Raw genomic sequence first — 12,619 nt, 5'->3', positions numbered from 1 at the left:
TCTCTCTCTCTCTCTCTCTCTCTCTCTCTCTCTCTCTCTCTCTCTCTCTATATATATATATATATATACATATATATATATATATGTATATATATAAAATATGCAGCGACACGTTGCTCGACTGGGTTTAGCATGTCCGCCTCACAGTGCAGAGGTACAGATTTTAATTCTGGCCCTCCTGTGTGAAGTTTGTATGTTCTCCCCAGGCACTGTACTCCAGTTTCCTCCCACATTACTAAAACATGCATGGCAGCCGAATGGATCACTCTAAATTGGCGAGAGGTGTGATTGGTTGTTTGTCTATGTGTGCCCTGTAATTGGCTGGCCACCAGTTCAGGGGTGTTTACCCCACCGACTGCCCGAAGACAGCTGGGATATGGTCGAGCACACCTGTGACCCTAGGCATAAAAAAACTGGATTGAAGAGGATTTTTTTAAATTAAATAGTCTTAATAAAAACCAGGCTGATCTGAAATAATTCCTGTTTCCAGTCTTCATCTTTCAAATTTATAGCGTTAAACAAATTATTGTGCCACCATCAAGTGGTTGACAATGTAATTACACCCAAAATAAATGGGAAGCAAAACAATGAGAGTTAAAAACTACAAAAAGAATCTGCAAAATATCGGGACTGGGAACCCCGACCCCCTGATGGAAGCAGGTTTACTATACTGATCCAAGTGTAGCTAACGTGCCACGAAATGTCACCCATGACGCAAATTAGGACAGCCCTTGCCTTACTTGTTCACTTACGTCTTACATGATGATGCATGTTGAAAGTGATTGTGTTCTTTCTATTTAGTGACCTGAGCACGGAGAACCTGCGCTTCCTCAGTAGCCGCCAGGCTTTGGCTGACCTGGCCCACTTTCGGACTGTGATGGCTGAGACTCAAGGGCTGGTCAACCGGAAGTGGGTGGCATTTGGGGGGTCTTACCCTGGGTCTTTAGCAGCGTGGTTCAGGCTGAAGTATCCTCATCTGGTGCATGCCTCTGTGGCCACCAGTGCACCAATTCACGCCACAGTCAACTTTCCAGGTAGAATGCAACATAGTACTGTATTAGAACAAATAGAAATATCGACCATCTTAAACAACAAATTGATGCTTTCTGAAGTTGGCCCGTGCCCGGACAAATGCATTTGTACGTCGATTAAAAAGTTTATTTTCTGTTGTACATATAACAGTGGGTTTTTTTTTTCAAATGTATAAAATTGCAGCCATTGAGGCTGCAGACGTGTGTGTACCAGCTGCTTTGAAATGTTTATAACTTACTGAAGAAAATACTGAAGAGTGTCTCACATTTAAGACGCTTTCTCAGTGATCCCAAGAAAATGTCAGAGACAAAACACAACGCAGCTTGCATTGTAAACAGGTCTTATCGCTTTTCCAACTATGTCAACAAGACCAATTTTTTTTTTTGTTGGTGCAAAAACAACACTGCAGCTAGTCAGGATTATTGACAAGCTACCGAATTTTCTATCATTTGAGGGGTTCTTTTCGAGTTGCAGGTTTTTGTCAATGCGAAAATAGCTTTTCTTCTCTCACTGAGGTGAAAAAAAACATCCTCATTTTATTTTCAACCTGAATTTTTTTTTTTAGCTTCAAGTATGTTCAAGCACCAAAATCAAACTTCATGTGTGGATTGCTGCCTTTGTTGTTTGACTTGAGCAAATGAACCTTTGCATTCCACTTCAGTTTTTGTATGCTATCATGTATTTTTTTGTTAGTTTAATTTTTTTAGGAGTCATGTTTTTTTTACTTTCCACCTCTGTTTTTCTCTATGTTTTTACCAGAGTACTTGGAGGTTGTGGGGCACTCACTGGCTTCAGAGAACACTGACTGTCCTCTACTGGTAAAAAAGGCTTCGGATATCCTAATAGAGCAACTCAGTGACCCTGCAAACTATGACAACATCACCAAAGACTTCAAGTATAGTTCATGCACTCTTTGAAATACTTTCTTTATGGTTATCTCAGAGTATTTTTAAGATGAAGTAGCTTGAATGGTGTGCATCGGTTTACCTAAAACATAAGTAGATTTATCTTTTCAAAGAAACTGATTTCAGTCTACAAATCTCGTCTATATCATATATATTTTTCTGCACATTTTTATCGCATGCCAGCATGTGGTTTACATTAGGTACACTTGTACAATCTAATGGCATACAAGACCTGAATTACAAAAGCAGTATTGCTCAATTTGAAATGACACCATCCATTTCATCATAGATTTGATTAAAATCAATTGTGTCTCATCTGGTTGCAATCAAAGACTGCAGTGCAACTTTCTGCCGATTTTCTCCAAGACATACTCTTATTAATCACCGACCAGTTGCACACAAAGACAAGATTCCTTCCCATCAATTAATCTAGTCTTCTGTCTTCCTAGCGGTAAATGTATTTAGTGTGAGAATTGAAAAGCCTTAATTGCCCTCTGTCTGTGGTTATGTTTTTGTGCAGTATTTGTATCATGTTAAGTTATTGCAGTGACAGCAATGACAGTTCTCATTAATGGCATTTGATGTCAAACAAGTTGTTGTTTCAGTGCTCTCTTGACCACATTGAGCATTGTAAATGTTGTGTTCGCTTGTTGCAGATTCTGGAGCCTGTCAAAGCAGACATGTTCTTACGTGTACACTTACCAGCTTCCAAAAGACAGCATTTCAGAGAGCAGCTATTGTTCAGTATGATTGAAGTTGTTGTTGCCATGCCAAAGAGTGTTGTGTTTTCTGTCGAATTGGCTGTATTAGTGAGTGGGAGACTCCAAATATTTGTAGTTATTCTAACCCTGTCCTGATTTTTACTTTCCTTCCTCTCCCTTCCTTTTTTTCCCCCACACAGCTTGTGTTCCAAACTAGAAATTCAAACAGAGACAGATTCTGCCTACTTCCTGGAAACGCTTGCTGGCAACTTCATGGATGTGGTCCAGTATAACGAAGACAACAGGGGGTTTGAGGTAGGCAATCATAGACCCATTGTATTTAAGGCCAACATAGTGTCTATATCAAAAATATTGTTCTCGTAAACTCAGGGGAACTTCCAGGGAGCAACAGTTAAAAAAGGAGTATGTATCCAAAATTTGTCTTTCAGAGTTTTTGTTTTTGAACAAAGAAAAAAAAACAGATGTTTTCTCTCAAGCAACTTTCTGACAGAGAATCAGTCCAATATGAATAATTTTGTCCCTGGAATCCAAACTGATAAAAATATATTATGTGTTTGTCATAAAGTTGACACATTGGATGTCATAAATGGTTTTTAAAAAAACAGACAAGGATTTATGATTACAAACATGAATCAAATCAATAAATCCATCAAATTCATTTTAATGCTCACTTTTATTTAACCCTTTCAGGGACAGTGTTTACGACAGTGGACAGCTTGTCATGATATCGGGTTACAGGATGCATGAAAGGGTTAATTGGCAGCCCAATAAAAATGTTCCTGCGTTTGCTGGTTAATGTATCATTTAAGAAAGTGTTAAAATGGTTATTGTTCACAGTGTTAAAATAGACTTTTGATGTTTGCTACAGAAATTCCCTGCATGGTAACAGGGGCCTTTTCTTCTCCTTGATAAAGTTTTTCAGTTCGCATCTGGTCTCTCCTTCTTTTTTTCAGTCCCTTCCCATTTCTGTCCAAATGACTGTGTGAAAAGTAACAAAAAGAGTCTTGAGTGTCTGGATTCCGGTCTCTTAAAGTTAAATAGACGCCTTCAAGGAAGTGAAAGGATCAGTTGGCCACTAAGACTCTAATACTAGCAGAGAAACGTGGCCAGCAACTGCCTCTGTGACAAAAGGTCCTGAGCAACCCACCACATTTCAGACAACCCACAGGAATGTACTGTAGATAAAAACAGCAGTGTGATTTAACTCAATAAGAGTCACATTAGTTGCTTTCCTGACTGCAAGTAATGAGAGGGGTGCTTTTTAAAATATGGAGTGATGCAATTCGAGACTTGCAGGATTAAGTACTACATATATCCATTACCCAGAATGGAAGAGAGATGCAGAGGAGGATGTCATATTGGGGATTTTATCCTCATTGTCATGTGCAAAAACAGCTGAGACCATCATCAAGTGTTTACTCATACTTGCTAATGATAATTAGTCACTGTACGTAGATAGCGAACTTAGGAAAATGACCGTGGCGATCTCATTGAAGGGAGATATACAGTACATGTGCATACAGTATACAACATACAGTAGACACTCATGAATATTCATATTTTAATTAAGAAAAGCTTACTGCCAAAAGATGTACCTGTATTCATCTTTGACTGTTTTTTTTGTTTGCCACAGGGTGTAGTGGGCACCAACATCACAATCAAGGTGCTCTGTGGGGTGATGGCAGACACATCACTTGGAGACCCGTATGCCCGATATGCTGCTGTGGCCCGCCTCATGATGGACACCTTTTCAATGAAATGTGTGGACGTCAGCTTTAACAAGAATCTGAGAGACATGACTAATACATCCTGGGATGGGCCGGCCGCAGGCGGAGGTGAGAATGAGTCTGTTTGTCCCATGGGAAAAAGTATTTTCACCTCTGTAAATACAGGTTTTCCTTTTTGGTTTGGTACGATCATAATGAGACCTGTAATTTTTCTACTGCTGCCTAAACAATTTCTATTGACCTTTGATATTTTTGGGTCTTTGGCTACTAGGTGAGTTGGCATGTTTTTGTCGACAGCAGAGGACTCATTACGCGGACAAAATGATGTCATGCTGAAACGTTCCAAAGCCCAAAAGGCAGAGAGAATGACTGCATGCCAGCCTGAGGAGACCAGAAAGTACAAGTTTAGAGCTGGTTTAGAACGATGAAGTGTGCCCTCATGGTGAAACGGTGAAATGTTTTCACCTTGTCACTGTGCTTTTATTTTGACCCACTCAGCTCAATATTATGCCCATCATTCACTGTTTAGGTGCAGTTGCTTGATTTTTATCTGTCTCATAAACAGAGAGTGAAAATGAGCAAATACAGAGTGGAATGAGAGGTGTTTTTGTGTTTACCACAGCAAATCAAAAAGCCTTTCTTCTTTCTACTTTGGAACCAGCAATACTGTAACCAGGCAGTTGTTCTGGTTCCCAAGCCTACTTTGATGAGTGGGAGGGCTGGGATCATCACCACTTCCTGTTGTGATATCTGCATAAGGCACTCGTACTAGCCTCATTTACTTGCAACTTGTTTCCTCTTGAGGTCTAAAAACCTCAATGTCACTACTTGTGTCGAAATAACTATTTGTTTTGACTCGCTGTGTTTAGTATGAGCTGCTCTGCTGCGGTGTCTGTGCGTTTGTTCCCATCAATCAAGTAAATGTGTAGTCGCTGTGAGTAAACTGTGTGTCACCAGGGAGACAGTGGGTCTACCAAACCTGCACTGAATTTGGATTTTATCAAAGCACCGATTCCCCTAACCAGCCGTTTGCTGGCTTCCCTCTGGAGTGAGTAAACACAAAATTTAAAAGCCTGTTCTGTTTTTTTTTTTAAATTTTATTTTATTTTTATTTTTTATTATTATTATTATTTTTTTTTTTTAACGTATGATTCATTTTCTAATTCTAATTGTATCTTCCCATCAAGGTATCATGTGAAACAGTGTGCAGACTTCTACAATATCACCGCTGAGCAGCTTGCGGCGTCTGTGGTTGAGACCAATGAGTATTATGGCAGCTACGATATCCACTCAGATAGAATAGTTTTCCCGAATGGGTCCATTGACCCCTGGCATGCACTGGGCATCACTCAAGACATCGGGGCTGACCTTCCGGCTGTTTTCATCAAAGGTGAGTAAGAGCATGGGGCCATGGAAAACTCTACCAAATGGTAAAGATGTGCTTTGGTTTGGTTTGGGTAGGTGCTTAACTGAACCCAAAAGAACTTCTGATCTCAACTTAGTGAGTAGGTCAAAAAGCATTTCTAGTTGCAGCTCTTCAACAAAGTATGTCTGCCATCGTATGCATGCTTGTCTATATGTGTCCTGCAATTGGATGAAGATCAATATAGAGTGTAGTCTGCCTCTTGTTCCAATGTCAAATGGGAGAGGCTCCAGCTCACACATGACCCTCATGAAGACATGGAGTATAGAAAATGGATGGATGTGGCAAGAGATGCTTTCCATGAGTATTAGGTCTAGCATCTCCAGTTGGTCCAGAATGCTGCTGCTCGCCTCTTAACTGGTACTCCTAAGAGAGAGCACATAACTCCAACTCTGGCAATCCTTCACTGGTTCCCGAGATATTTTAGAGTTCTTTTTAAGATGCTCTGATTTGTTTTCAAATCTTTAAATGGCCTCGCGCCACCTTACCTCTCTGAGCTCCTTCGCCCCTACGCACCTGCCCTGTGCCTCAGGTCTGCGGATAAGACGCTATTAGAGGTACCAAGAACTAAGCGGAGGCCCAGAGTGGACCGATCCTTTTCCGTTGCTGGTCCCTCTCTTTGGAATGACCTCCCACTGAACGTTCGGCAAGCCCCCTCGCTGCCCATCTTTAAAACTAGTCTTAAAACTCATTTTTATTCTTTTGTCTTTTGACTCAGCATGAGACTTGATTTTTAGTTTGACTGTTTTTGTACTTTCTGCTGTCTTTGTTATTAATTTATCATTTTATTGTTTGGTGTTGTATGAATTACTTTTGCTCCATGCACAGCACTTTGTACACAGTAGTAGTTGTTTTAAAATGCTCTATAAATTCAGTTGAGTTGAGTCTTTTTGAAATTATTATTTATTTCATTGAGTCAAAGTAGGTAATTGATGATTTGTTTGCAGTATCGTAATGTGAATTGTTAAAATAAAACCGTTTTTTTTTTTCCCTCAGTTGGATATTTTTGCCTTAACTAATGTTGACTGCTGCTGTCATGTTTCTTATTGTGAGTGGGTTTTTTTTTTTTTTTTGTTTATGTAATTCAGGAACAGCACACTGTGCCAACATGTACCCCGCCAACTCCAAGGATCCTCTCCAGCTAACACTTGCCAGGGATCACATCTTCTTACATCTGCAACAATGGTTGAAGCAATAAATGCTTTCTATCTTGTGCCTGTGCACTGATCATACTGTTTAATCGCTGCTTGAAAATACAAGATTTACGGTCAAAGTTACACATATCTAATTATTGGAAGTGTATGACAAAATTGAGCTGATGATTAAAGATATTTTTATGCGCTGTGTATGTATTGTATATTGTCATGTCTGCAATGCTTCAAAGACTTGTCTGTGTTACTGTTACACTTGATATTAGTGTTACTTTTTCTGATTGACCATTCATTTATAGGTCTTATCAACTATGTCCGGGATAGGGATTAAGAGTGCTAATTAGAAAACAGGTTGAGCTTCTCACAGCGAAAAATAGTTTTGTAAGTGGTAACGATGAGGAATATCTACCAATATGAGTGAATTATTGTTTAGAAAGTTGACAACAGTCGAATGGTTGGGGTTGACTCGGTACACTCATATTTACATCTTATCGAACTTAAGTGGCACATTTTGGGGTAAAGCAGGAAGACTCCAAAAAATAAAAATAAAAGCACAGGGAGAGCAAGAAAAGGCCACATTTCTTGGCAAAGCTGAAAGATGTGGCTTTCTGCTACCTGTGAAGATCTGGTTGCACAAGTTCAATCTTGTTGCTCACGAAACGAAATGTTCTCTTTGGAAAACACGGGGGCCGTGATGATATCTCCAATGGGATGTTTTTGTTTTAAGTACACAGTCACACAACTTCTTTTCGAAAACGTGGGATGTCGACAGCATGCTGCAAGTCTGTCGTTCCAGTTCACAGCTGTGTTCACTCAATGAGCCCTTGAAACACACACTCACTGACAAAATAACCTAACCACTTCCTCCATGAGTGTTTATTTTCACAAGTCACATCTTAGCATCCCAGCTGTTGCAACCCTATTTATTGCATAACCATAAACCCTCAAAGACCACCCAATCCCACTTCACTGAGTAGAGTAAATTGCAGTATAATACTGTACTGTAATGGCTGAGTGAAGCCAGTTGCCAGTGATTTATAAAAACATTCAAATGTAACCATAATTGCATGGGAGTGATGACTAATGTTACTTAAAATAATAATAATAATTAAGAGAATTTAACCACAGTGCGGTGACATGAGATAGTGTAGCTGGGATCCCAAATGTAATCCATTCAAACAATTTAGTCACCACAAAAGGCGTGTATATGTATATATATATATGTGAAAAAGTTAATGAAACGGTGAAAAACAGATTTCTTGTCGTTTTCTGTCGGAGGCAATCAGTGTCACCTGACTCTCGCATCCTCACTCAGCCAATAGAAGGCACGCTTACACTATCCCGGAAGTATCTCCTCACTCAGCCAATAGATAGACCGCTCGCACTATCCCGGAATTATCTCCTGCCGCCAGCATATATACAGTACAGTACTGTATTATCATCCATTTTCCGATCCGCTTATCCCCACAAGGTTCGCGGCATATATATATATATATATGTAGAGAGAGAGAGAGAGAGTTTTTGCAGTATACCCCCCTCCCCCACGTAACATTCGTCGTAGAAAAACGTACATTTAATAGTCATTTGCGTTGTTGGCATAGTTGGTTTTTTTTTTTTTTAATCCAGGGCGGCCAAATTGATGCCCCTCAATCCCCTTGAGTATTTTGTTGAGTAGACACCAGCAAAACAATTTATTTTTGTAAATGTTAATTTTAAATGTCTTGGGCAACTTAAAAGTTAAATCTAGTTTCTCACTTCTTATAGTCCACCTAAATCCAATGATTTTTGGGGGTAATGCAGAAGAAATTGTTCTTTGATAGTAGGGATTTATTTTGAAAGATTAACGGAAATTGCTGCTGTAACGTGGAGTATAGGTACCACCCTAAACGTTCATATGATCAGTCAGGAGGTGGAGTTGAGTCCGTCTAAGTAGTATTTAAACGGCGTTGCTCAGTTTCGTTTCGCGGTTCGTGGAGCGATGATCATTATAGATGCACTCGTCAGCTGTGTGTGATATATTGTTTAGGCGACCGTGAGACTTTGAGATTTTGGCGAAGAAAGTTTCACCTGTGGTGCAAGAGGAGGACGCGTCTGTTTGTCACAGTAAGTAACGTCACTTTCGAAGACTGGTTATTTGTCCAACGTTACTTGACGAAACTCCGTTAATCGTAGTCATTATGAAGCATTCACTTTGATTACCCTTTAGCGATTTTAGGTAAATTTGTCACCGTAAATAACACTCAAAACGCTATGCAGAGCTGTCTAATCGAAGCTATTAGATTCTTTGCATATTTGGTTCGACTGTCAGTGTAAAAGTCCATGACGTGGTTTGAATTGGTGGCACCTACACTTGACATTAATTATGATCGTAAGTATGCCAAAACCAACAAACAAAAAACATAACTTCAAATGGTAGGAGACTACCTTTTCTGTAAATCTAGCGTGTCTGTAGTTGTCTTTCCCTGTAATTCCATTAAACTGATAAATGTAAAAAAAAATCCCACATTTTATTGAAAACAAACTTTTTTTAACATGTTCATAAATGTTCACTGAACATTACACGTGTTTTACATTGTTTAATTAACCCTATTAATTGAATTGAATACAACTTTATTGTCAAATGTGCTGTACGTATGTGTAACATACAGCACAGATGAAATTTCTTCCCTCTCAACCAGACAACAAGAGGAGCCGCTGCGGGTGTCCGCGCCGCCATCAAAAGAAACGTTAACAAAAAATGACAAAATAATACAAGACAACACATGAGACACAGACAATCGTGCAATCTTAACCACTTTCCTGCATACACTTTGTTGTCTGAAGCAGTTATAGATGAAAGAGGAGCGAATCAAAGTGTCCTTTCCACCACTTTTAACTAACACTTTCCAGAAGTGATCCCGAAAAATACACTTTTTTTTTAAACTTTGCCCAGCCTGGGCTACTCAATTTAGAACATTGTGGGATAACTGGCTTTGGTAACTCAAATTTTTTTTTTTTCTTTTCATAAAAATTTGTGTTCGTGGAGATGCAAGGATCTCTTCCAATTTTCCGGATGAGGTACTTTGCTCTTACTGCAGGGTGGCCATTGACATGCTGCCTGGGGGAGCGCAACAGTATTTTCTTTTTCGTGGTATCTGGCAAGATACATTAAAAAGAGGGAATTTAATGGATGCCTAACTACCAAAGTCAGATGGCATGGTAAAATTGGTTTGCTAACAGTTTATTGTGTTCATTCATTTTCCGAACCGCTTGATCCTCACTAGGGTCGTGGGGGCTGCTGGAGCCTATCCCAGCTGTCTTCGGGCAGTAGGCAGGGACACCCTTAATCGGTTGCCACACAGAAACGAACAACCATTCGTGCCCACACTCACATATAGGGACAATTTTAAGTGTTCAATCAGCCTGCCATGCATGTTTTTGGAATGTGGGAGGAAACCGGAGGACCCGGAGAAAACCCACGCAAGCACAGGGAGAACATGCAAACTCCACACAGGAAGGCCGGAGCTGGAATTGAACCCGGTATCTCTGCACTGTGAAGTCAATGTGCCAACCACTCGATACCGGGCCGCCCGCAGTTTGTGTAATGATGAATATCAATTGTTACTGAAATGTTGGCAAAATGGAAATAAATGCTCAAAATAAATACAAAGTAAGGTATTTCAGAAAGCTCCATTGAAAGTAGGCACCAAAATTGATGCTATTATGGCATTTGATTGGGAGGAATGTCAGCGCAATTTGACTGTCGGTGCTGGACAGCCTCCAGGGTGCTTGTGTTTTTCACAGCCCCGTTTTGTTCAGTGGAGATGTCGGCGCTGTTGAACAGTCTGAGTTGGTGCGGCTGGATGGATGGCTGCTGAAGTTGAGGATAAGGAGAGAGGAGTGTCAATTGAAATTAATTTACATGAGACAGGAGAAGTGAACCAATCTCTTTTTTTCGTCAATAGATGCTGCAGCTTCTTGTTGACTTTGAAACTTTGCTTGTAGCCGACGTGTGCACATTTTGAGCATGACGTCTGTGATCCACTGGTGAAAGGACACTTTATGATTCTCTCCTCTTTCATCTCAAACTGCTTTAAACAACAAAGCGTATGAGGGAAAAGTGGTTTGGACTGTCCGTGTTTTGTGTTGTTTATTAGTTTACTTCATGTTAACTGTTTTGTTAAGCGCTTTGTGACAGCTGCTGCTGTTGTGAAAGCGCGCTATAAATCAGGATGTATTGTATATTTTTTTTATTTGAAAAAAATCTAATCACATGACATTTGGTTGCACCACTTGGTGTTTTCAAGATCAATAAAGTCTGACATAATTAGTCCTCTTAATAAAAGAGGTTCCAATAAAATACATTTTCATTCAAAGAACAGTCCTACATGCATCAATCAATCGCAAAACGTTAACTTCTTGACTTGTAAAGCTCAAAAGATAACTCAAGTAAAAAATAATTGTTTTGAAAAGTGATTAGATTTATTAAGGCAGGGGAAACACTTTTTTTTTTTTTAAAGCTACCAGACACTGTGTAAAAATCGTTCTCAGCTCCTTTGTTTAATCAGGAATTTACTGTGGCTAATCAGTTAGCCAAAAATCTCAAAACTTGCAAGAAAATGCCATGATCCCTGCGCCCCCCTCCCAAAAAAAAAAATCAAACAGTTGGGGAATAAAAGAATTGACATCAACTAGTCTGGAAAGGGTTACAAAGTAATTCCCAAAGCTTTAGGACTCCAGCAAATCATGGTGAGAGCCATTATCCATAAACTGAGAAAGCATGGGACATGTGTGAACCTGCTTAGGAGTGGCCTACAGAAATCGGCCAACAGCAGAGGACAGATCACAAAAGACCCAGGACAAAGTCTAAAGAACTGCTGGCCTCCCTTGCTTCCGTTCAGGTCAGTGTTCATGACGTAACAGTGAGGAAGAGACTTGGCGAAAATGGCATCAATGCTAGAGTTAGAAGGTGAAAAGCACTGCTGGCCAAAAAAAGAACTGAAAGAAAACAATAAAATCAAAATTAAAACCTACACCTGATTCAAATGAACAGGTTTGAATTAGGTGTGTTGCAACAGGGAGAGTTGGAAAACATGCAGGACAGCTGCCCTCCAGGACCTGAGTTTGACACCTATGACCTTAGCCTGATTAAGACCTGTTTTGAATAAACATAGATGGCAATGGCGAGTGATGAAAAAAGCGGAAGAGGCGTGGCCTGGCCGGGGGCGTGGTTACTTATAAAAGTGGCACTAAACATGCTGAAGATAAAGTGTATTGAATTTACACACTATTTGAAAATTGAACAGAAAAAAATCCCAAGATCGCCACTATTCTTTCAAGTGAAAAGTTGTGCAATTTTGCTTATGCATTCCTGGTGAGCATATGTAACTCCAGATTTGCTGCTCAAAATCAAAACTAAAAAAGTAAACACATTCCCTGCCATATTTAAGATTTGTTCATGACTTGTATTCATAAAGTGTTGTGTAAATGTGATAAAAAGCTGTTGATTCTTACCTCATACAGTGATAGTGAATATTTATTATGCATACAATTTATTATGCATAACCGTGCTTTATTATCCAAGACAAAACGTGAATTATCAATATGAATATAAAACGCAAATAAAAACAAATAAATGTTATCATGCTGTTGCTACAAATGCATACCAAATAAAATTGAA

The 12,619-nt window shown here is 39.6% G+C and overlaps 2 protein-coding genes across 2 annotated transcripts in view; both read left to right on the top strand.

Annotated features, from left to right (window-relative positions):
* The window catches only part of prss59 (serine protease 59, putative), an 8,373-nt gene extending 1,216 nt beyond the window's left edge, over nucleotides 1–7,157 (top strand). The window contains exons 3-9 of the mRNA XM_019861318.1: nucleotides 802–1,034; nucleotides 1,792–1,927; nucleotides 2,839–2,953; nucleotides 4,293–4,494; nucleotides 5,344–5,434; nucleotides 5,574–5,776; nucleotides 6,898–7,157. Coding sequence (XP_019716877.1) covers nucleotides 802–1,034; nucleotides 1,792–1,927; nucleotides 2,839–2,953; nucleotides 4,293–4,494; nucleotides 5,344–5,434; nucleotides 5,574–5,776; nucleotides 6,898–7,007 — 1,090 coding nt within the window. The 3' untranslated portion in view covers nucleotides 7,008–7,157. The remainder of the gene's footprint in view (nucleotides 1–801; nucleotides 1,035–1,791; nucleotides 1,928–2,838; nucleotides 2,954–4,292; nucleotides 4,495–5,343; nucleotides 5,435–5,573; nucleotides 5,777–6,897) is intronic.
* Nucleotides 7,158–8,853: 1,696 nt separating this feature from the next.
* The window catches only part of serpine2 (serpin peptidase inhibitor, clade E (nexin, plasminogen activator inhibitor type 1), member 2), a 9,559-nt gene continuing 5,793 nt past the window's right edge, over nucleotides 8,854–12,619 (top strand). Inside the window, exon 1 of the mRNA XM_019861319.1 lies at nucleotides 8,854–9,065. The gene's annotated coding sequence lies outside the window, so the exon portion shown is untranslated. The remainder of the gene's footprint in view (nucleotides 9,066–12,619) is intronic.

Source organism: Hippocampus comes, unplaced genomic scaffold (genome assembly GCF_001891065.2).
Source record: "Hippocampus comes isolate QL1 unplaced genomic scaffold, H_comes_QL1_v1.1 scaffold122, whole genome shotgun sequence".
NCBI classification, from domain to species: domain Eukaryota; kingdom Metazoa; phylum Chordata; class Actinopteri; order Syngnathiformes; family Syngnathidae; genus Hippocampus; species Hippocampus comes.
This window is presented reverse-complemented; position numbering and strand designations above follow the sequence as displayed.